This window comes from Oncorhynchus mykiss, chromosome 28, assembly GCF_057628025.1.
Source record: "Oncorhynchus mykiss isolate SJ-2025 chromosome 28, ASM5762802v1, whole genome shotgun sequence".
Taxonomy (NCBI): domain Eukaryota; kingdom Metazoa; phylum Chordata; class Actinopteri; order Salmoniformes; family Salmonidae; genus Oncorhynchus; species Oncorhynchus mykiss.
The window spans coordinates 35,633,778-35,658,508 of NC_143049.1; the positions used below are offsets into that span (position 1 = coordinate 35,633,778).

A 24,731-nucleotide genomic window follows, 5' to 3' on the forward strand; every position below is an offset into this window, starting at 1 on the left:
GCTGATAGACATACCCCCAGACGACTCAAAGCCGATACAGACATACCCCCAGATGACGTAAAGTTGTATTCACCAAAGGTGCTTCTACAAAGTGACTCAGTACTTATGTAAATTTGATATTTTTGTATTACATTCAATAAATTTGCAAAAAAAAATCTAAAAAAAAAACATGTTTTGGTATTGTGTGCAGATGCTTGAGAAAATACAGTGCCTTGCGAAAGTATTCGGCCCCCTTGAACTTTGCGACCTTTTGCCACATTTCAGGCTTCAAACATAAAGATATAAAACTGTATTTTTTTGTGAAGAATCAACAACAAGTGGGACACAATCATGAAGTGGAACGACATTTATTGGATATTTCAAACTTTTTTAACAAATCAAAAACTGAAAAATTGGGCGTGCAAAATTATTCAGCCCCTTTACTTTCAGTGCAGCAAACTCTCTCCAGAAGTTCAGTGAGGATCTCTGAATGATCCAATGTTGACCTAAATGACTAATGATGATAAATACAATCCACCTGTGTGTAATCAACTCTCCGTATAAATGCACCTGCACTGTGATAGTCTCAGAGGTCCGTTAAAAGCGCAGAGAGCATCATGAAGAACAAGGAACACACCAGGCAGGTCCGAGATACTGTTGTAAAGTCGGATTTGGATACAAAAAGATTTCCCAAGCTTTAAACATCCCAAGGAGCACTGTGCAAGCGATAATATTGAAATGGAAGGAGTATCAGACCACTGCAAATCTACCAAGACCTGGCCGTCCCTCTAAACTTTCAGCTCATACAAGGAGAAGACTGATCAGAGATGCAGCCAAGAGGCCCATGATCACTCTGGATGAACTGCAGAGATCTACAGCTGAGGTGGGAGACTCTGTCCATAGGACAACAATCAGTCGTATATTGCACAAATCTGGCCTTTATGGAAGAGTGGCAAGAAGAAAGCCATTTCTTAAAGATATCCATAAAAAGTGTCGTTTAAAGTTTGCCACAAGCCACCTGGGAGACACCAAACATGTGGATGAAGGTGCTCTGGTCAGATGAAACCAAAATTGAACTTTTTGGCAACAATGCAAAACGTTATGTTTGGCGTAAAAGCAACACGGCTGAACACACCATCCCCACTGTCATACATGATGGTGGCAGCATCATGGTTTGGGCCTGCTTTTCGTCAGCAGGGACAGGGAAGATGGTTAAAAATGATGGGAAGATGGATGGAGCCAAATACAGGACCATTCTGGAAGAAAACCTGATGGAGTCTGCAAAAGACCTGAGACTGGGACGGAGATTTGTCTTCCAACAAGACAATGATCCAAAACATAAAGCAAAATCTACAATGGAATGGTTAAAAAATAAACATATCCAGGTGTTAGAATGGCCAAGTCAAAGTCCAGACCTGAATCCAATCGAGAATCTGTGGAAAGAACTGAAAACTGCTGTTCACAAATGCTCTCCATCCAACCTCACTGAGCTCGAGCTGTTTTGCAAGGAGGAATGGGAAAAAATGTCAGTCTCTCGATGTGCAAAACTGATAGAGACATACCCCAAGCGACTTACAGCTGTAATCGCAGCAAAAGGTGGCGCTACAAAGTATTAACTTAAGGGGGCTGAATAATTTTGCACGCCCAATTTTTCAGTTTTTGATTTGTTAAAAAAGTTTGAAATATCCAATAAATGTCGTTCCACTTCATGATTGTGTCCCACTTGTTGATTCTTCACAAAAAAATACAGTTTTATATCTTTATGTTTTAAGCCTGAAATGTGGCAAAAGGTCGCAAAGTTCAAGGGGGCCGAATACTTTCGCAAGGCACTGTATATATAAATGTAATGATTTTTTAATTTAGGCTGTAACATAGAATGTGGTATAAGAATCTCAAATAAAATAATGAAAAAAAGCATGAATCGGGTTTTCAAGCTTTTGGGGCGTTTTCAACAATGATGTGTATAAAGCCATCCAGGGTTTATATATGTAAAAAATAATTTATTAATGTCTAAATTAATTCTGACACATTATATTATACCTTAATGTATACATTTAAATTATATTATGTTAGAAAAACAAAATTTAAATGATAAATCTTATTTTTTTTAATCCTGAAAGTATTCAAAGCCTCTCAATGGCCAATACATAGATAGCATTAGCATCAGCAATCTAAGGTTTTACACTTCATTGATTTCCAAGCTACTGTGGCAGGTAAATAGAGTCAAGAGACGGCAATGTTTAAAATAGGCCTAGCTTGTGTATCACCATCAGTAGCTGACAACAAATCAGCTCGCTAACTTGATTCTTCTTACAGGTATGTACTACTAAAGTAAAAAAGCATTGGGTTGGTATAGACATGGGTGACGTGGGTTTCCTTCAACCATGTTCTTTGCACCTGTCTCTGTGCTATTCCTATTAAATCCAAGTCACAACAGCCTGTTGGGATTGAGGGAAAACAGTGAGGTGAGAGGATGGGAGATGTGAGTGTGTGTCTATAATAACCTCAGTGCACAGGACACGGTGTAAACAGTACAGTGAAGTGCTACTGGTCTGTAGCCCTCCCTTCCCGTCTTGTTTTCTATAGATTTTAAAATGTCCCTATTTCCAGTCCTACTTACATGACCTAGAGTAGGTCCTCTGGGCATGATGGTGGCCTTGTTGATGGGCATGGCATCCTTGGTGTAGTACGCCACGATAGCGTGGCCAGACTCGTGGTACGCTGTGATCTCCTTGTTCTTTTTATCTATCTCCACACTCCTCCTCTCTGGGCCTGTGGGAGGTAAGCGAGACCGAAAGAAGAGTTGATTTCCAAAACCTGCTCAAAGATCCCCGAATCCCAAATAAACTCCTAACCCCTTACGTATTATCAACTAGATTCAGCAGTGTGACGGTTTTTTTCTTGAGTGGATTGACGGTGGGCCGGGAACGTTATTTTAAATTAACTGCAAATTGATGGCAAGAAGCCCAAACAGATATAATATTTGACTAAACCATAATCATTTCAAACCTTGCTTACATTTGTATACGATCACATCTCTCTATAATGCGTGGGAATACTTGGGAGATGATTTTCTGGTGTTTTTAACAGTCTTTTATGCCCCCCCTCCCAAATTTTTTTTAATATTTTTTATATGTATACATTTCTTGCTCAGAAAACTTGGGAGGGATTTTTGTTTTGTTTGAATGAGAGCGGTCAGAGAGCCTGTGGCATTCAGCACTGGCATTTGATTGTCTATAACTAGAAATTATGTTTCTCCTCGGGAGAGGCATTTCCTTGCGTCTCGGGTTTATGCAGCATTCGTTCTGCATCGTATGCATGCTAGCTTGTTGCAAGTCAGATTGTTGTCGTTGTTGAAATGTCTCTTTGGAACTCCACCCATATTAAATATTTTATTGGTTTGATAGTGGCAAGGCGTCACTAGTTTCTACCTGGACTCCGAACTCAAGTCTGGGTATACGAGGCTCAGGTATAAGCAATATGGTGGCAATTCCACTTGGCCTATCAGAGAGCAAGATGGGTGTAAGCAATAGGGTGGTAGCCCATCTAACCCTCTCAGATCTAAACAGGTGGCTAGGAGGTTGGGGCTAGGGCATGATTTGTGATACAGGGGTATGTATCTATTTCGTCCCCATTCCTACAGCAGAGCTCACCCATGAGGATCTTGTCCTTGGCGAACTCCAGCTCTTTGAGGGTCACCATGTCTTTGCCGTCCACCGCCGCCTTCAGAGCCGCTTGGTTGACCAGGTTCTCCAGGTCGGCCCCGGAGAAGCCCACTGTTCCCCTGGCGATGATCCCAGCCTCCACATCTGCATGAGGAAGCCAGGTCCTTAGCAGGAATAGGTACAGCTAAGCTAGGTCAACTATGGTGTGTCTTACTAGCACGTTCTTCTCTTGTAGTATGTAGCCATAGGCTATTAACATGCAGCGATTAGCATGTTGCCACTGCAGATTCTCATATAGCCATTGTCTACAAGTATGCAGCCATTAGCATGTAGCTATTAGCATGTATCCATTAGCAAGTAGCCATAGTCTATTAGCATACAGCCATTAGCATGTTGCCACTGTAGATTCTCATATAGCCATAGTTTATTTGCAAGTATCCATTAGCATTTAGCCCAGCAGATTCACTTGTGTGAAGCTATTACTCATCAGCAATAGACTCAAGCTATGATCAACATAGGTCACACATGTATGTTGCTCACGTACCAGGGTCTACTTTAATCTTCCTAAGGTACCAGTTGAGGATCTCTGTGCGCCCCTTCACATCTGGCTTGGGAACGGTGACCTGCATGTCGAAACGTCCCGGTCGAATCAGAGCGCTAAGGGAGGGGAGGGGAGGGAGTGACAGAGTTTCACTGACTTTAGGTTAGTTTTAACATGGCAAGTCAATATGTACTCATGACAACTAATGAAACCCTGTAAAAAAACATTTTATTTTAAAAGACAGACATTTCATTGAGCAACATTAGTATGAGATGAATAAAGCTTAACATACTTATCCAAAGCCTCTGGGAAGTTTGTCGCTCCAATGATAATGACCCCTTCGTTTGGTTTGAACCTGCGGGCGACAATTGTGACACGTTCAGGGAAGTCGGTGTATCCATCCTACTGGGGGGGGGGGGGAAACTGATTGATTGAATCTACGTTGTTTCCACATCATAAAAAAAAAAAAACTGATTGGATTTGCATAAAGTCAACAGGAATTCTGGGATTTTTTTCTTCCAACATTTAACCTAAAATCCAATGACTGACATTTGTTGTTGAACTAGACGTTGAAATGACATCTGTGCCCACTGGGATGTCACGTTTCTCCACACAGAAAGTAGGGTCGTGTTTTGTACGGGAAACATTTTGCAACTTAAAAAAAAAAAAAAAACGGTGTTCTTGTTGGACAACCTCACGTAGATCCTTGATTTGGCTTTGTTTTATAAAATGTTTCTCCTCACCGAACACAACCCAGAAGAACCTGTTGGAAAACATACCCGTCCATCTCAGCCAGTAGCTGGTTGATGGTCTGTCTGGAGTAGGGGTGCATGGGAGACTCGATCCTCTTTCCTCCGACGCTGTCCAACTCGTCAATGAAGATCACGCACGGCGTGTTTGCTTTGGCTTCCTCTGCAGATGTAACGTATAGAGAGGGTGGGTTGAAGTCTAGGGCCTCAGATATACGGTTGAACAATTATGACAAATCCATCGTAGTAGTGACCAGGTTTGGGTTAAAAAAAAATTATTTAAAAGACAGTGAAAATTACAATATTAGGTTCAGGGTTGGAAGCCAGGAATGAGTGGAGACTTGAAGAGGAGATGGGACTCACTGAAGAGGTTCCTGATGCGACTGGCTCCAACCCCCACAAACATCTCATCAAACTCAGAGCCAGAGGCATAATAAAATGGTACGTTGGCTTCTCCAGCCACAGCTCTGGCCAACAGAGTCTTCCCAGTACCAGGAGGGCCAACCAGCAAGATCCCTGCACACACACAGACAGATGTAGAGAGAGCGAGAGTGATAAGAACAACTGTAATAGGTAATATACAGTAATACAATATTCACCTAACAAAGTAGAAGTTTTTTATGAATATTGACTCTAAAATATTAGATTGAAATTCAATGTGGAAGTAAATAATAAGATATGTAACTAACTGTAAGAAATAGCCAATTAAAGAGGCAACAAAGTTAATGGCACCATTTTCATCTTCCATAAGGGGAAGATTGTGTTTCTGCCTAAACAACTTATTTAATTCAGAATTGTTCAGTCTACACCTGGGTTGTGTTCATTAGAGCACAAAAACGGTTACATTTTTTATAAACGTTTTGCAACAGAAAACAAAAATGAACGTTTCTTACTGGACAAATCCACGTAGTCCTTCTTGTTCCAGTCAGTCTTTTTGTTCTATTTGGTGCCTAATGAACACAACCCTGATCAACTAAAGGCCATAAAAAGAGCTTGACGGTCTACTGCACCTCTCGGCAGTTTCCCTCCGAGGACGGTGAACTTCTCTGGGCTCCGGAGGAACTCCACCACCTCCTGCAGCTCGTTCTTGGCCTCCTCCACCCCTTTGACGTGCTCAAATGTCACGTTCTTCATGTGGACAGGGTCCACCGCTGAGTCCAGGCCTGATGTGGTTCGGAATCGTACTGTCCAGAACGGTTAGATTAAGGTTCGAAATCACACTGCTCGGAAATCACACTGCAAAAGCGTTCTTAGCTATGGTTAGATTTATTTTAGTTTGGCAACAAATCACCGTCTTTAAGAAGCATTCGGTAAACAAAAAAAAAAAACTATATTATCATCAAGTTATCTTGATTACTCAAACTTGCTAGACATGCTTTTGTGTGTAAATTCTGAACGCATCAGCAAAGAGGTAAAGGCTCAATCTGGGATGCTGTTCAACTGTCATTTGAATGAATGAATTACATAGGCTACCCATTGACTTATAAAGAATGTTACTTTAAAACAGACAATATACAGCTTCAAAAACTGGTCACTCATGGACTGTGTATGAATTTAACACTGGTTACGTTTCTCCTGGCCCAACCCTCTGCAGCGAAGATTGAAGTTTGACTAAAATGCGAGCTACAGATTGCGGCTTTAAAAAAAAGTACACGCCAAGCTGCATGCTAGAGCGAAGGACTTCAAGCTTGATTAGAGAGATGGACAAAATGAAAAGGAGCCTTTACCCGATAGGAAGGGCGTCTTGGAGAGGCCGTAGAGTCCCAGGAGCAGCAGGACCAGCAGGACCAGCCTCGTCCTCCTCAGAGAGTCTGCAGAGAAGATGAGAGTTTCAATCCACGTTCATTCAATACGAGGGAGAAAAAAAAAATATGAAAGGCGGGCGTGCATCTCTTGTTGCAGTGAGTCTTCGGGTCCTGCAAGCTGAAACCGTGGTCATTTAATGCTCACTGCAAGAAGAGTAGAGCTGGTGACTTTCATTTTTCTGGAAGATAACGTACACCTAGGTAATGTTTAGTAGGCAGTAGAAACATTAGACAATGTTGTGAAACGAAGGAGGTACTACCTGAGCTGTTCCATTAAGAACACCCGTTTTGGTTTTCCGTTTCGCCATGTGTCTTACTGAGCATGACCCTGGTCTTGTAGTGTAGTATAGTGTACACTTGCCTTGTGTGCGCTGTGTCAGAGCTTGGGATTTCAGGAAGCCCTCAGCAAACCCGGTCTTGAAAGAATCTTGCTGCCCATCAGGAATATTCTTGTTCTTCATAAGCTTGTCCAAGGTTTCCACCTCCATCCCCTTATCACGCATCAGGAGGCCCTGCATGAGACAACAGTCAGATATGTTTACAATAAAACCAGGAGCATGTTCAGTAGGAAAACATCTGAGAGATAACATTCATCTTTGTCAAGTAAGATGTAAAAATACACCCCCCCCCCCCCATTTTCCATTGTAAAACATTTTCAAACATTTTTCTATGGTGTGGCCTAATGAACAAGACCCAGGTACTCTCTCCAGAGAATGACAGAGTACAGACAAACCAGTGGTCTCACCTTCATAAAGGAGGGTGTAAAGCCATCTGATTCCATGGGACGCTCAAAGCCTGCCTGCAGTCGCTTGTGTTTCCCTAGAGTTTTAAAGCCTCTGTTCTGGATCCACACTGGAAACAAGTACACATACTGTATGTTCAACACATTTAAAATCAAAACTACACATTTCTAAGTAGAAAGATGTTTGGTAAATATGAATGCAGTTTAGGTGTTCATGATCGCACTCAAATATGGGTGAGTGATTGTCAAAACAGCAGACAAACACCATGCCCTCCATTTCATTGAACAAACTCTTCCTCTGAAATAGACCAAAAGCAACGGTAGAATAGGCTCCCATTTAAAATGGATGTCACAAGCATATGCCACTGTTGACATTGACTTGCATTTGCAGGAGAACTGCGCTGAGATTTTTGCTGGATATTTATTAGTCACTTAATTACAAAATGATATAATAAAATTATCTTTGATTACCTGGCCAATAGCAGAGCTCTGTACAAACTGCCTGAAGAGGGGAAGGGATCTGTTTGCAGAAAACAGGGTAGGAGGTGCCCATTTTACCACCAGAGAACCCTACAAGGACAACGGAAGGAGGGTTGGATGTGCATATTCCACCCAATAGTTAGGATTTAATTAGTGATTCTGTCTCAAAAATCAACTCATTCATAGAAATATGATACTAAATTAATTATATAATAGACATCAATCAAACACAAAAAAAGCACTTATCATAAGCGAATCATATGTATTCTATACTGCAATAACATGCAGTCAACCCCCCACACACCCTTTGATATGGGCCCTACACAAAAGGCGATTTAAACTCAGATAAATCTTAAAATCGGGTTACAGTTAATTGTTCAATTACCGGGTGAGTTTCCCAAAAACAAAAAGATCATGTTTAGCTTGAAGCTCATCATTTGTACAAGATTAATTTAGTTTTTGGGAAACACATCAACCAGCAGTAGGGTTACTACTCACTAACCAGCAGTAGGGTTACTATAGTCATTATCTATATACAGTGGAAGTCGGAAGTTTACATACACCTTAGCCAAATACATTTAAACTCAGTTTTTCACAATTCCTGACATTTAATCCTAGTAAAAATGCCATGTCTTTAGGTCAGTTAGGATCACCACTTTATTTTAAAAAAAATTTGAAATGTCAGAATAATAGCAGAGGGATTTATTTCAGCATTTATTTATTTCATCACATTCCCAGTGGGTCAGAAGTTTACATACACTCAATTAGTATTTGGTAGCATTGCCTTTACATTGTTTAACTTGGGTCAAACGTTTTGGGTAGCCTTCCACAAGCTTCCCACAATAAGTTGGGTGAATTTTGGCCCATTCCTCCTGACAGAGCTGATGTAACTGAGTCAGGTTTATAGGCCTCCTTGCTCGCACACGCTTTTTCAGTTCTGCCCACAACTTTTCTATAGGATGAGGTCAGGGCTTTGTGAGGGCCACTCCAATACCTTGACTTTGTTGTCCTTAAGCCATTTTGTCACAACTTTGGAAGTATGCTTGGGGTCATTGTCCATTTGGAAGAACCATTTGCGACCAAGCTTTAACTTGATGTCGTGAGATGTTGCTTCAATATATCCACATCATTTTCCAACCTCATGATGCCATCTATTTTGTGAAGTGCACCAGTCCCTCCTGCAGCAAAGGCTGAGCGGCCTTTCAGGTTATGTCGATATAGGACTCGTTTAACTTTGGATATAGATACTTTTGTACCCATTTCCTCCAGCATCTTCACAAGGTCCTTTGCTGTTGTTCTGGGATTCTTCCCAGAAGCGTCTCCTTCCTGAGCGGTAGGACAGCTGCGTGGTCCCATGGTGTTTATACTTGCGTACTATTGTTTGTACAGATGAACATGGTACCTTCAGGCGTTTGGAAATTGCTCCCAAGGATGAACCAGACTTGTGGAGGTCTACAATTTTTTTTCTGAGATCTTGACTGATTTCTTTTGATTTTCACATGTCAAGCAAAGAGGCACTGAGTTTGAAGGTAGGCCTTGAAATACATCCACAGGTACACCTCCAATTGACTCAAATGATGTCAATTAGCCTATCAGAAGCTTCTAAAGCCATGACATAATTTTCTGGAATTTTCCAAGCTGTTTAAAAGCACAGTCAACTTAGTGTATGTAAACTTCTGACCCACTGGAATTATGATACAGTGAATTATAAGTGACATAATCTGTCTGTAAACAATTGTTGGAAAAATGACTTGTGTTATGCACAAAGTAGATGTCCTAACCAACTTCCCAAAACTATAGTTTGTTAACAAGAAATTTGCGGAGTGGTTGAAGAAAAAAAAAAAAGATTTAATGACTCCAACCAAAGTGTATGTAAACTTCCGACTTCAACTGTAGATGTGTCCTTTGCCTCACCATGCTTGTTGTGGAAGAAGGAATGTGAGGAGAGGTGAGAGGTCCCCCAGGCCTGTTGGCTGGGGCTGGATGAGGACAGCGCCCCCTGTTGACTCAGACGTGGTAACATAGCGCTTATTAGCTCGTCCAGCTGCCCCACGCCCAGGTCAGACAGGCCCAGGTCCCTCAGGGTCCACGTGGGCTACGCATACAAATCAAATGTTATTTGTCACATTCTTCATAAACAACAGGTGTAGACTAACAGTGAAATGTTTACTTATGAGTCCTTTCAAAACGATGTAGAGAGATTTTTTTTTGAAATAGAAAAAGAATAACAAGGAATAAATCCACATGATAACTTGGCTACACACACACACACACCTAGTGGTTAGTGTTGGACTAGTAACCGAAAGGTTGCAAGATCGAATACCCGAGTTGACAAGGTAAAAATCTGTCGTTCTGCCCCTGAACAAGGCAGTTAAACCCACTGTTCTTAGGCTGTCATTGAAAATAAGAATTTGTTCTTAACCGACCTGCCAAGTTAAATAAAATAAAAACTTGGCTATATACAAAAGGATACCAGTACAGTACAGTACATATATATATATATATATATATATATATATATATATATATATATATATATAAAGTACAGGTACACACACAGAACACACTTTAAAATGCTTTATTTGAATCCACAAATTATAGTACATTTTAAAAGGATTCAAACATTTCAAAAGGTTACAGTTACAGGTTAGGTATATAGGTTAGGTTAAAGGTTACAGTTACAGGTTAGGTATATAGGTTAGGTTAAAGGTTACAGTTACAGGTTAGGTATATAGGTTAGGTTAAAGGTTACAGTTACAGGTTAGGTATATAGGTTAGGTTAAAGGTTAGTTACAGGTTAGGTATATAGGTTAGGTTAAAGGTTACAGTTACAGGTTAGGTATATAGGTTAGGTTAAAGGTTACAGTTACAGGTTAGGTATATAGGTTAGGTTAAAGGTTACAGTTACAGGTTAGGTATATAGGTTAGGTTAAAGGTTACAGTTACAGGTTAGGTATATAGGTTAGGTTAAAGGTTACAGTTACAGGTTAGGTATATAGGTTAGGTTAAAGGTTACAGTTACAGGTTAGGTATATAGGTTAGGTTAAAGGTTAGTTACAGGTTAGGTATATAGGTTAGGTTAAAGGTTACAGTTACAGGTTAGGTATATAGGTTAGGTTAAAGGTTACAGTTACAGGTTAGGTATATAGGTTAGGTTAAAGGTTACAGTTACAGGTTAGGTATATAGGTTAGGTTAAAGGTTACAGTTACAGGTTAGGTATATAGGTTAGGTTAAAGGTTACAGTTACAGGTTAGGTATATAGGTTAGGTTAAAGGTTACAGTTACAGGTTAGGTATATAGGTTAGGTTAAAGGTTACAGTTACAGGTTAGGTATATAGGTTAGGTTAAAGGTTACAGTTACAGGTTAGGTATATAGGTTAGGTTAAAGGTTAGTTACAGGTTAGGTATATAGGTTAGAGTTACAGGTTAGGTATATAGGTTAGGTTAAAGGTTACAGTTACAGGTTAGGTATATAGGTTAGGTTAAAGGTTAGTTACAGGTTAGGTATATAGGTTAGGTTAAAGGTTACAGTTACAGGTTAGGTATATAGGTTAGGTTAAAGGTTACAGTTACAGGTTAGGTATATAGGTTAGGTTAAAGGTTAGTTACAGGTTAGGTATATAGGTTAGGTTAAAGGTTACAGTTACAGGTTAGGTATATAGGTTAGGTTAAAGGTTACAGTTACAGGTTAGGTATATAGGTTAGGTTAAAGGTTACAGTTACAGGTTAGGTATATAGGTTAGGTTAAAGGTTACAGTTACAGGTTAGGTATATAGGTTAGGTTAAAGGTTACAGTTACAGGTTAGGTATATAGGTTAGGTTAAAGGTTACAGTTACAGGTTAGGTATATAGGTTAGGTTAAAGGTTACAGTTACAGGTTAGGTATATAGGTTAGGTTAAAGGTTACAGTTACAGGTTAGGTATATAGGTTAGGTTAAAGGTTACAGTTACAGGTTAGGTATATAGGTTAGGTTAAAGGTTACAGTTACAGGTTAGGTATATAGGTTAGGTTAAAGGTTACAGTTACAGGTTAGGTATATAGGTTAGGTTAAAGGTTACAGTTACAGGTTAGGTATATAGGTTAGGTTAAAGGTTACAGTTACAGGTTAGGTATATAGGTTAGGTTAAAGGTTACAGTTACAGGTTAGGTATATAGGTTAGGTTAAAGGTTACAGTTACAGGTTAGGTATATAGGTTAGGTTAAAGGTTACAGTTACAGGTTAGGTATATAGGTTAGGTTAAAGGTTACAGTTACAGGTTAGGTATATAGGTTAGGTTAAAGGTTACAGTTACAGGTTAGGTATATAGGTTAGGTTAAAGGTTACAGTTACAGGTTAGGTATATAGGTTAGGTTAAAGGTTACAGTTACAGGTTAGGTATATAGGTTAGGTTAAAGGTTACAGTTACAGGTTAGGTATATAGGTTAGGTTAAAGGTTACAGTTACAGGTTAGGTATATAGGTTAGGTTAAAGGTTACAGACATGCATTCTGCATTCTGACCCCTTGATTTTTAACACATTTTGTTACGTTACAGCCTTATTCTAAAATGGATTAAATCACCCCCCCCTCCCTCAATCTACACACAATACACCATAATGACAAAGCAAAAACAGGTTTAGAAATTTTTGCAAATTTACTACAAATAAAAACACTGAAATATCACATCTATGTAAGTACTCAGACCCGTCACTCAGTACCTTGTTAAAGCACCTTCGGCAGCGATTACAGCCTCAAGTCTTCTTAGGTATGACGCTACAAGCTTGGCACACCTGTATTTGGGGAGGTTCCTTCGTCCAAGTTTGAGCGCTCTAGAGCAGGTTTGCATCAAGGATCTCTGTACTTTGCTCCATTCATCTTTCCCTCGATTATGATCATCCCAGTCCCTGAAAAATATCCCCACAGCATGATGCTGCCACCACCAAGCTTCACTGTAGGGATGGTGCCAGGTTTCCTCCAGATGTGACGCTTGGCATTCAGGCCAAAGAGTTCAATCTTGGTTTCATCAGACCAGAGAATCTTGTTTCTCATCGTCTGAGAGTCTTTAGGTGCCTTTTTGGCAAACTCCAAGGGGGCTGTCATGTGCCTTTTACTGAGGTGTGGATTCCATCTGGTCACTCTACCATAAAGGCCTGATTGTGGAGATGGGAGAACCTTCCAAAAGGACAACCATCTCTGCAGCACTCCACCAGAGGAACTCTTGAGCTCTGTCAGAGTGACCATCAGGTTCTTGATCACCTCCCCAACCAAGGCCCTTCTCCCCCGATTGCTCAGTTTGGCCGGCCGGCCGGTTCTTGTTAGAGTCTTGGTGGTTCCAAATCTCTTCCATTTAAGATTGATGGAGGTCACGGTGTTCTTGGGGACATTCAATGCTGCAGAAATGTTGGGGTACCCTTCCCTAGATCTGTGCCTCGACACAATCCTGTCTTGGAGCTCTACGGAAAATTCCTTTGACCTCATGGCTTGGTTTTTGCTCTGACATGCACTGTCAACTGTAGGACATTATATATATATATATATAGACAGGTGTGTGCCTTTCCAAATCATGTCCAATCAATTGAATTGGACTCCTGGTGGACTCCAAGTTGTAGAAACAACTCAAGGATGCACCTGAGCTCAATTTCGAGTCTCATAGCAAAGGATCTGAATACTTATGTAAATAAGGCATTTCTGTTTTTTTAAATTTGTAATAAATTAGCAAAAACGTCTAAAAACCTGCTTCGATTCGTCATTTTGGGGTATTGTGTGTCGATTGAGGGAAAAAAATATATTTTATCCATTTTAGAAAAAGGCTGTAATGTAACAAAATGTGGGAAAGTCAAGAGGTCTGAATACTTCCCGAAAGCACTGTATATGGCCACTTATGGATACAGAAACCCCTTGTTTTCCATATAGCTAGGCTGCCCATGACAGTTGGACAGAACAGTATTGCCAGCTGCTTTGCAGATCTGCAAGCTGTAGCCCGTGTGCATGTGCATTTACCTCTGTGTTCTGCGAGTCCTGTTCCAAGGCATGCTCTCTATGCTGAGGTTTAGCAGCGGCATTGCTGCTGCCCACTGCAGTCTTCAGGTATTGGACAGCATTGATCAGGTGACTCAGGGGGACAGTGACCTGCCAGGCAACACACAACAGGAATACATCAGCGCACACACGCTAATTGCTGTTTAGTATGAAACCCTTTTAAACTGTGTCCCACAACACACAGTCATGCACAATGTGGACTCTCCCAAAGTATAACCAGTAAACACTAATGCTTCATTTCTAAATTACGTCAAAGTGTTGGAATGTACCCCGACTATACGTAAATTTAAAAACATTTTTTTTGAAAATGGTGCCTTCTGGTTTGCTTCATATAAGGAATTTGAAATGATGTATACTTTTACTTTTGATACTAAAGTATATTTAAAACCAACTCATTTTAGACTTCTCAAGTAGTATTTTTATGGGTGACTTTCACTTAAGTCATTTCCTATTAAGGTATCATTACTTTTACTCAAGTATGACAATTGGGTACTTTTTCCATCAGTGATTATGATATATATATATATATATCTCAGATAAAGTAATAATGGCCAGTATCCTATAGTAAATACTGTGAGCAGAACAAAACCACGCCAATCGTCATGAAACCCCACAGAAGAACAAAGTAGAAGAAAAATATACTGATAACGAAGCCATTTTATCTGTGGTAGATTCGGAAATGAAAATATGTATTTTTACATTATTTTTTCAAAGAGTATAATTTGCATTTAGTTCGATGAACCTGGGGTGGACCGGAAGCGGTTGCAAATTCAAATTCGGTTGTAAAGATTAAGCTTTTTTTTTTGTCTCCTCAGACGTGGTGGCTAACAACAACGACAGAGAACCATTTATAGAGCTTCATGTGGTGAAACGAAGGATTTTCCCAAGGTAATGCATGAATGCCGTATATATATATATATATATATATTTTAAACTCAACTAACGCTAGCAAATCAAGGAGCTAAATAAAAGGTTACATAAAAAAAAAACATAGTAATCAAGAAGCTAATGTAACTAGCAAACAAAGCTAACGCTAGCTAGCATAATTGATTATCCAACCTGGCTACAGCTAGCTTTACTACCATGCACTTGTGTGTAATCTACAATTATGGCGGCACTGTTGAGGTTAAAAACGCTATACGAGCTGGCTAGCCTGCTAACGTCGGTCACAAATGTTTCTCCTTGCAGCTGCAGTGTTGCTAGCTAACGTTAGCTACTCGCTAACATCAGTAGCGTTAACGTTGGAGACACTTGCGTTTTGTTTTGTGCAAACCGAGCTTGTGCATAATATACGCCTTTTCTCATCATACTGCTTTGTTGCCTGTGTAATACGTGTGTTGTGGGGGTAGAATAACACAATGTGGACATTTATGCCATGCAAAATAATTTGATATCCTAAAAACGTTCAATGTCATTAACAATCAACATGGTGTAACGTTAGCTACCGTGCTAATGTTCAGAGTGCGAATTACATTGTGCAATTCGTGGTCTTATGGGCCTAATAAAGACGTCAATGACTTATTATTTATTTTTTAAATTTTGCATAAACAACAAGTCGTCTTAATGTTTGTCAAACAAAATACTTAAAGTAAACTGCATGTTCGTACACTCAAATAACCCCAGCATCAAATCAGTTTATTGCATGTATATTCGCGCCATTTCATATGAATAGAAAGACATCTGTTTACGAAACACAAAGAAGTGTCCCTAATGACATTCTCGGCGATTGCCATTGATTATGCTCATATTGATTAAGTCTACAGCAATGGATTAAAATTAAAATTAAATTTTTTACTTGTTTTGTTACTTGTAAATTCTGAAACTGTCCCGGGAAAACAGGATGGTCACCATAACACACACACATTCATTAGACTAGATTATAATGTGTATTACCATGAACGTCAAAATATGCCTACTGGTGACGAAGTTGTTAAACGTTTAGTTTTTTTGGTGGGTAACAATTTCTAAACTTTAGCCCCGGGACTGCCGATCACGAATATTATTCCGCAGAAGATTGAACTTCACTCAGAGCAGCGGTCGATCTCCAACGCATTCATAGTCGATTGCCAAACATTCCTGTAAAAAAAAAACACAAAAAAAAAAAAACGATAAAGCCTTGTTCCTATTTACGTATTTGATTCATCTCGGGCTGTTTTTGGTAGGTGCACCCGATTCAGCGAACTGTTGCCATTATGAAACATTGTATGTGTCTGAAAGAACAAACTCTGCCTTCCCGGTGGGCCCTAGGAATACTAATGCATTTCATTTTGTAAAGTGGTTTCTTGCATCTTAACATTTTCAGTCACCTCCTTGTCTGAAGGATTAATGTCAAGCCCTGCATGTTTTCTTTCTTCTTTTAAGTTCAGTCTCATGTAATGTAGGCCTCATTGAACATCACACATTGGCTGCTACTGTAGGCTAAATTATGTTATGTTAAAATGTTATGGGATGCATTTTTCTCCATTGTTTTTGATGGTAGGCCTACATTATGATCAAATAGCCACAGTAGCCTACTTGGCCACTGTTAGTTGTAACTTAACGCGGGTACAACCTCAGTTGTTCACAGTAAAACGTGCAGAATTTTCAATGTTCAGGTTTGCTCTCAGCAGACCTGAAATTTGCTCATTGCCTGAAAAAACGAGGGAACATTGATGGGTAAACTGAATACTGGTCGTGGAAAAAAGTAACGCTCCTTATTTTTCTGAAAAAGATGGGTAAATGGAGTTTACCCTCCACCACTGCCGGTGTAGCCTGCCCTCAGACTAGATAATTTTACACAAACAGGTAGTCTACATTCAATATAATAGACATACAACAGTTGAATAAAAACACGTTTACACCCTAGTTGATAAGTTGTCCATAATTCATTCATTGAATGCTACCTTTCTTTCCTTACATTAATGAGTGTTGTCATTATTAAGCATTTAACAATTGACCTTAAACCCTGTACAAAATTCTGGATCTTGGAGATCTCGGGAAAGTGCACTATACCTATGAAACATTTCATTGTGGGTGCACAAATCCAAAATAATGAAGGCCCATGTCGTTGCAAAATTGAATGGTTCTAACGGAAAGAGTCAACTACTATAGGCCTACTGTCATTAACATATACTTGTTGAAAGGATTGGATGCGTGTTGGAAAGAGTCAACTACTATAGGCCTACTGTCATTAACATATACTTGTTGAATGGATTGGATGCGTGTTGGAGTCTAGTTGTCTAAATATCTACTTCTGAACATTATCTGTGGCGCACCTGAATAACAAAGCAGAATAACAAAGCAATGAGTTCTCTAAAACAGCTGACTGACAAAAGCAAACCATGATGAATCAACGGATTAATCTAATGCATTGGAATAAACCTTTTTCTAAATCAAGGACGCATGGCAAACAAATGGCAAATTAGGAAGTACAAAGGAAAATCTATGCATTTTTAAAAAGGAGCTCAGCACCAAGTGGACAGTGCCGCTTTCTAGCCAGCGATAGAATTCTACAGTACCATTCATGGACAGGAAGACTTTGTGCAGCCACGTGGATATAAATGGTTTAAACCATGTTTTTCTCCATATTTACAACTAAAATATTTACCACTGCATTTTAAACAAATAGAATGGTTCAAATTAGCATTATTTAGAGCCCCCTCAAGTTTGACTTTTGTTGCATTCAGGGGAGCTGAGCCCACCCTAAACGTTACACCCCTTACATGTTCTGTTTAGAGGCGAATTAGCTCCGGCAGCCAAAACAACCAAACACTCCCATCTAAACGTGAATCGATTCTCAATTGCTGTACGGTTCTAGAAACAAAGCCCTCTACTTTCATACCACAAAATAACAAGCAAATGCTAAATATACAGTTACTGTACACTGTTAACACAGTTGCAGCCAATGGCATCGTGCTTCCATTTAAACACAGGTGTTCGGAGAAGCAGATAGCCAATTAGCACATGTCTGCCTGTTTTCCACAAACAAGCTCTGTAACATGGAAATATGACCGCGTGGGAACCCTAACCCTATAAAAAGTGTAGTTATTTAACCTAACTGTGGTTAGGTCAGCCTTTACCACAAACCGTATCGGTCGACCAGCTTAATGATATCCGATTTCAAATCACTGACCTTATTGCTGTCCTAATAGAATTGCATGGAATCAGAAGAAAAAAATATTTGGGTAGATTTGTCTTTCATTTCAGGGCAATTTACATGTTTTTTTATAAGTAACCATGTCAATGTCTTTTACAGTGGGTTGCACCTGAAGATCACAGGTCCATCGGAGAATGGCACTGAACCAGGATGAAATAATAGAAGGAATGGAGATTAAAATGGAAGTGGAAGAAGTGGCAACCAATTCTGAAGTGCAGGTAGATGTTGCTGGCAGTGAAGAGTCAGATAAAGCCTTGTCCAATAGTAACCTCGCAACACCTAAAAGGGGGCGGGGTAGGCCACCCAAATATGGATCGGCCTCCAAGTCAGATAATGCCTTGTCTAATTGTAACCCCTCAACACCTAAGAGAGGTAGACCTAAAGGATCAGTGTTTATGAAAACCAAGATGCTGAAGGTGATCGGCCTCGCGGCGGCTTGCCTACCCCGAAAACCAGATGACCCCTCCCCAAAGAAGCGTGGCCGACCCCGAAAAAAGAAGCGTGGCCCGCCCAGTAAAGTTGAATCGACAAGGAAGAGCCTAACACCCATGGGGGAAGAGGATAGAAAACTGGAAAGCCAAGCAAGGCGGTCCCCCGGAAGGCCGCGTATCTATCCACGCATTGATTCTCCAGTCACTGAGCCCAGGGGAAGAGGTCACCCACGCAAGACGGAGGATGCCACCAAGTCCCCCATCTATGATGGTCCCCCACGGAAAAGGGGCCGTCCCCCTGGTGCAGCAAACAAAGTTAAGAGGGGGGCAGAGCAGGATAAGGACAACGGTGAACCTCCAGTCAAACGCTCCTTCCACGCCAAAGACAAAACAGAGGAAGCAGGATTTCCACCAGTCGAAGAAAGTGATCAGGAAGATGAAACAGGGAGGGTGGATCAAGAAAGTGAAAAGTGGAAGGTGGAATATAGAGAAGACCCCAAGAAGCCAGTTAGCCCCAGTGACCCCACTAGCTTTCTCTGGGCAAGTCACATAACACCTAAGAGAGGTAGGCCGAAAGGATCGGTCTCCAAGTTACTGGGTAGCCCCATAACACCTAACAGAGGTAGGCCGAAAGGATCGGTCTCCAAGTTACTGGGTAGCCCCATAACACCTAAGAGAGGTAGACCTAAAGGATCAGTGTTTACACAACGCAAGATACTGAAGGCGACGGGCGAGCCGCCGCGAGGCCAACCTCGAGAAGTGGTTGACCTCTCCCTTGATAAGCATGGCCGGCCCAGTATAGTTCAATTGAAAAGGAGAAGGCCAAAGAAAAGGGGAAGGCCAAAGAAGATACTAACACCCGATGAGGAAGAAGAGCTAAAGAAACTGGAAAGCCAACCAAGAAGACCATGCGGAAGGCCACGTATCTATCCCTGCGATGATTCTCCAGTCACTGAGCCCAGGGGAAAAGGTCCCCCACGGAAAAGGGGCCGTCCCCCTGGTGCACCAAACAAAGTTAAGAGGGGGGCAGAGCAGAATAAGAACAACAGTGAACCTCCAGTCAAACGCTCCTTCCACGCCAAAGAAAAAAGCGAGGAAGTGGGATTTCCACCAGTGGAAGAAAGTGATCAGGAAGATGAAACCGGGAGGGTGGATCAAGAAAGTGAAAAGTGGAAGGTGGAATATAGAGAAGACCCCAATAATCCAGTTACCCCCAGTGACCCCACTAGCTTTCTCTGGGCAAGTCACATAACACCTAACAGAGGTAGGCCGAAAGGATCGGCCTCCAAGTTACTGGGTAGCCCCATAACACCCAATAGAGGTAGGCCGAAAGGATCAGTCTCCAAGTTACTGGGTAGCCCCATAACACCTAACAGAGGTAGGCCGAAAGGATCGGTCTCCAAGTTACTGGGTAGCCCCATAACACCCAATAGAGGTAGGCCGAAAGGATCAGTCTCCAAGTTACTGGGTAGCCCCATAACACCTAACAGAGGTAGGCCGAAAGGATCCGTCTCCAAGTTACTGGGTAGCCCCATAACACCTAACAGAGGTAGGCCAAAAGGATCAGTGTCCAAGTTACTGGGTAGCCCCATAACACCTAACAGAGGTAGGCCGAAAGGATCAGTGTCCAAGTTACTGGGTAGCCCCATAACACCTAACAGAGGTAGGCCAAAAGGATCCGTCTCCAAGTTACTGGGTAGCCCCATAACACCCAATAGAGGTAGGCCGAAAGGATCAGTCTCCAAGTTACTGGGTAGCCCCATAACACCTAACAGAGGTAGGCCAAAAGGATCAGTGTCCAAGTTACTGGGTAGCCCCATAACACCTAACAGAGGAAGGCCGAAGGGATCAGTGTCCAAGTTACTGGGTAGCCCCATAACACCTAACAGAGGTAGGCCAAAAGGATCCGTCTCCAAGTTACTGGGTAGCCCCATAACACCTAACAGAGGTAGGCCAAAAGGATCAGTGTCCAAGTTACTGGGTAGCCCCATAACACCTAACAGAGGTAGGCCGAAAGGATCAGTGTCCAAGTTACTGGGTAGCCCCATAACACCTAACAGAGGTAGGCCAAAAGGATCCGTCTCCAAGTTACTGGGTAGCCCCATAACACCCAATAGAGGTAGGCCGAAAGGATCAGTGTCCAAGTTACTGGGTAGCCCCATAACACCTAACAGAGGTAGGCCGAAAGGATCAGTATTTACACAACCCAAGATACTGAAGGTGATCGGCCTCGCGGCGGCTTGCCTACCCCGAAAACCAGATGACCCCTCCCCAAAGAAGAGTGGCCGACCCCGAAAAAAGAAGCGTGGCCCGCCCAGTAAAGTTGAATCGACAAGGAAGAGCCTAACACCCAAGGGGGAAGAGGATAGAAAACTGGAAAGCCAAGCAAGGCGGTCCCCCGGAAGGCCGCGTATCTATCCACGCATTGATTCTCCAGTCACTGAGCCCAGGGGAAGAGGTCGCCCACGGAAAAGGGGCCGTCCCCCTGGTGCAGCAAACAAAGTTAAGAGGGGGGCAGAGCAGGATAAGGACAACGGTGAACCTCCAGTCAAATGCAACTTTCACTCCAAAGACAAAACAGAGGAAGCAGGATTTCCACCAGTAGAAGAAAGTGATCAGGAAGATGAAACGGGGAGGGTGGATGAAGAAAGTGAAACGGGGAAGAATATAGAGAAGTCACCACAAAGCCAGTTACCCCCAGTGACTGTAATAGCTTTATCGGTGCCATAAGCAGGATAATGTTTGGCGACAGCTCAGCCAGCGACGGTACCCCTTTATCTAGTTTGTAAAAATGTGTGTGCCATTATAGCCTGATTTTTGATAGAAAACTACATGATCAGATGAGGGTGGCCTGTTAGGGTGATCACTGTCATGAACATACACAGAAAAAAGAAAGAAAAAAAACGCAGCTTGTAAAGTGTTGCTCCCATGTTTCATGAGCTGAAATAAAAGATCCCAGACATTTTAAATACGCACAAAAAGCAACTCAAATTGTGCAAAATGTGTGTTTACAGTCCTGATAGTGAGCATTTCTCCTTTGCTAAGATAAATCCATCCACCAGACAGGTGTGCCATATCAAGAAGCTGATTAAACAGCATGCTCATTACACAAGTGCACCTTGTGCTGGGGACAATAAACGGCCACTAAAATGTGCGGTTGTCGTCACACAAGTTGAGTGTGCAATGTTGACTGCAGCAATGTTCACCAGAGCTATTGCCACAATTTAATTTTATCGATGGAAATTTGAACGCACAGAGATACTGTGACAACATCCTGAGGCCCATTGTTGTGCCATGTATCTGCTGCCATCACCTCATGTTTCGGCATGAAAATGCACAGCCCCAAGTCACAAAGAAATGTACACAATTCCTGGAAGCTGTAAACGTACCAGTTATTCCATGGCCGCCATACTCACCAGACATGTCACCCATTGAGCACGTTTGGGATCCTCTGGATCAACAGCATGTTCCAGGTCCCGCCAATATCCAGCAACTTCACACAGCCATTTAAGAGGAGTGGGACAACATTCCACAGGCCACAATCAACAGCCTGATCAACTCTATACGAAGGAGATGTCACACTGCATGAGGCAAATACTGACTGGTTATGAGCCACACCCCCTGCTTGTTTTAAAGGTATCTGTGACCAAAAGATGCATACAGTGCCTCGGCCCCCTTGAACTTTGCGACCTTTTGCCACATTTCAGGCTTCAAACATAAAGATATAAAATTGTATTTTTTGTGAAGAATCAACAACAAGTGGGACACAATCATGAAGTGGAACGACATTTATTGGTTATTTCAAACTTTTTTAACAAATCAAAAACTGAAAAATTGGGCGTGCAAAATTATTCAGCCCCTTTACTTTCAGTGCAGCAAACTCTCTCCAGAAGTTCAGTGAGGATCTCTGAATGATCCAATGTTGACCTAAATGACTAATGATGATAAATACAATCCACCTGTGTGTAATCAAGTCTCCGTATAAATGCACCTGCACTGTGATAGTCTCAGAGGTCCGTCAAAAGCGCAGAGAGCATCATGTGGCAAAAGGTCGCAAAGTTCAAGGGGGCCGAATACTTTCGCAAGGCACTGTATCTATTCCTAGTCATGTGAAATCCATAGATAAAAAAAGGTCTAATTCATTTATTTCAATTGACTAATTTCCTTATATGAACTGCACTTCATGTTGAATTTTTATTTTTGTTCAGTGTAGATATTGCATTCACCTTTGTATTGGGTTAAAATGGTTGTTATTTGGACTGTGCAACTTTCAATTCAACATCCCTAAAAATGTATCCATTAAGACGTACAGATATTCACTTCTGTGAGGGTTTTGTTCACTAATATTATCCTTGTAGTTTTCTTAACATTACTCAGATCTTTAGGATTTAGACTTCTGTATTGGCTGTCAGTCCTGATAACTACTTTTTTATTGTACCTGGGCCCGGTTTCCCAAAAGCATCTTAAGGCTAAGTTCGTAGTTAGAGCCATAGGATCCTATGGTTCTCATGAACGTAGCCTTAAAATGCTTTTTCGAAAACTGGGCCCAGAGGAGTAACATTTCAAACGGGGACAGCTTGTGTGAGATTTTTCTAGGTTAGTCTCAATTGAGTCTTCACATTTTAGTCAACATTTTCTATAATCATGTTATCGTCTGTCGGTGACATTTTAATGTCTGAGCGTAGTATGAATAAGTTGTTTTCAGTGACTAAATTGTGTGAGTTTACTGCAGTAAAATGTCAGACGTATTACATTTGATGTTTTTTTTAAATCTCAATAAAAAGCAAAAAAAAAGTCCATTCTTCTGTTCTTATTCAGTACATGGCTTTCGAGTGTATCAAACATGTTTAAAAATCAGATTGTGGTCAGTTGGCTAATATCAGCTCATCCAGCCGCCCCTGGAGCTTTATATGAGTAAAATACTTTGCTCAAGGGCACACCGGCAGGAGACGGTACCTGGGATTTGACACCAGCAGCCCTCTAGGTGACAGTGTCTACTCATGAGCATCAGAACAGACTACACAGGTGCCACCAAACCAACAACTGTCTAGCTACATTATTTCACAAATCAGTCATCAAGTTCAGCCAGCTAGCTATTATAGCCTCCTACAGCACTGCTCTACTAAAATAAAGGCTCTTGGGATACTATTCTACAGACCCCTGACTGCCTCTGCATCATGATCCATGTCGGGTCCAGACCCCGCTGCAATGTAGCAAGCTGTCCACCTGCCATTCCGTAATAGTAGCATAAACTAGCTAACTTACATTTCAGGAGTTTCTTCTCAGTTGTGAAGTAAGGTTGGCTTGACGTAACGTTAAAATAGCTAATTTAGCTGTGAGATTGAGCTAGATTGCTGCAACTACCCCAAGGAGACCACAAACAAACCCTGGGTCAAGTTAACTCATCTAGCTAACCAATGACCTTTTACAGATGAAAAGTATATTTTAAAACCTTTTGAAAATGTACAAGATATCCCTGAAAACTTCACAATAACTATATATATATATATTTCTTTTGGGGGGGGGGGGGGGGTCAATAGCATTACTCAATGTTATATAGACATCACTACTTGCGAAGAAAGGATTGACAGCTACTATGACTTAACTAGTTACTGTAACGTTAACTGGTCTACAGCACTTCGCTACTGCTAACTAGCTACTTATTTTGTTGTTTACCTGTGGTTGGACGGATGTTGACAATGAAAACATTCCCAATGTCCCTCTCTAGACAGGCCAACAATGTGTTTAGAGGATCCTTTCCGATATGCCCTTTGATTCTCGTTCCTTCTATCCGGTCCAGCCGTCCACTCAGTTTGTTCGCGAAATGAAAGCGGCTAATTGTAAAGGTCAACCGGATATGTTACATTAACAACCGGGGTAAATGCTTAGCTGTAAGAATGAATGCAATGATTCCGTGAGATAAAACATATTTTGAAGCTATATAGCTAGCCTGAATCAATGGATCATTTATATTGTTATTTAGGCCGATGTATGCCACATCAAAAAAAAAAAAGAAGGCAAGATTGCATATCAATGACACACCAATCCAAATTATATAGTTGCCGAAATACAAATAAAGCTTATCACAACATTTGTGGAAAATATAAATCTCCCTAAATATGACTAAATATTAATAATAATATTTCACCGGTCCATATAAAACGTTTGGTCCCCACAGGCTCTTG

The 24,731-nt window shown here is 41.2% G+C and overlaps 2 protein-coding genes across 7 annotated transcripts in view; one reads left to right on the plus strand and one right to left on the minus strand.

The window, feature by feature from the left end:
* LOC110509071 (ATP-dependent zinc metalloprotease YME1L1) overlaps positions 1-24,544 on the minus strand; it is a 36,748-nt gene extending 12,204 nt beyond the window's left edge. The window contains exons 1-14 of one of the 4 annotated variants that reach the window (XM_036966439.2): positions 24,223-24,544; positions 13,942-14,070; positions 9,876-10,056; positions 7,953-8,051; positions 7,485-7,591; positions 7,101-7,251; positions 6,662-6,745; positions 5,945-6,097; positions 5,298-5,450; positions 4,965-5,097; positions 4,478-4,540; positions 4,189-4,301; positions 3,633-3,788; positions 2,600-2,751 (exon numbers count right to left, since the gene is read on the minus strand). In XM_036966439.2, the coding sequence (XP_036822334.2) occupies positions 2,600-2,751; positions 3,633-3,788; positions 4,189-4,301; positions 4,478-4,540; positions 4,965-5,097; positions 5,298-5,450; positions 5,945-6,097; positions 6,662-6,745; positions 7,101-7,251; positions 7,485-7,591; positions 7,953-8,051; positions 9,876-10,056; positions 13,942-14,070; positions 24,223-24,255 (1,707 nt within the window). In that variant the 5' untranslated portion in view covers positions 24,256-24,544. Of the gene's footprint in view, positions 1-2,599; positions 2,752-3,632; positions 3,789-4,188; positions 4,302-4,477; positions 4,541-4,964; positions 5,098-5,297; positions 5,451-5,944; positions 6,119-6,661; positions 6,746-7,100; positions 7,252-7,484; positions 7,592-7,952; positions 8,052-9,875; positions 10,057-13,941; positions 14,071-15,873; positions 16,057-24,222 lie in introns of those variants that run through there. The other 3 variants (XM_036966438.2, XM_090225209.1, XM_090225208.1) reach the window with 3 other exon arrangements.
* On the plus strand, positions 14,530-21,338 carry LOC110509069 (uncharacterized). 3 transcript variants are annotated; one of them, XM_090225207.1, is made up of 3 exons: positions 14,530-14,868; positions 18,215-19,216; positions 19,802-21,338. In XM_090225207.1, the coding sequence occupies exons 2-3, from the start codon at positions 18,250-18,252 to the stop codon at positions 21,274-21,276; spliced, it is 2,442 nt and encodes an 813-aa protein (XP_090081333.1). In that variant the 5' UTR covers positions 14,530-14,868; positions 18,215-18,249; the 3' UTR covers positions 21,277-21,338. The 3 variants fall into 3 exon arrangements, with proteins under 3 accessions (XP_090081333.1, XP_090081332.1, XP_036822329.2); XM_090225206.1 differs by having other exon boundaries at positions 18,215-19,111; positions 19,169-21,338; XM_036966434.2 differs by having other exon boundaries at positions 18,215-21,338.
* Positions 24,545-24,731: the final 187 nt, after the last annotated feature.

Bases quoted from the DNA above. Each gene is read 5' to 3' on its own strand.
- LOC110509069 (XM_036966434.2), top strand. From the start codon at position 18,250: ATGGCACTGAACCAGGATGAAATAATAGAAGGAATGGAGATTAAAATG.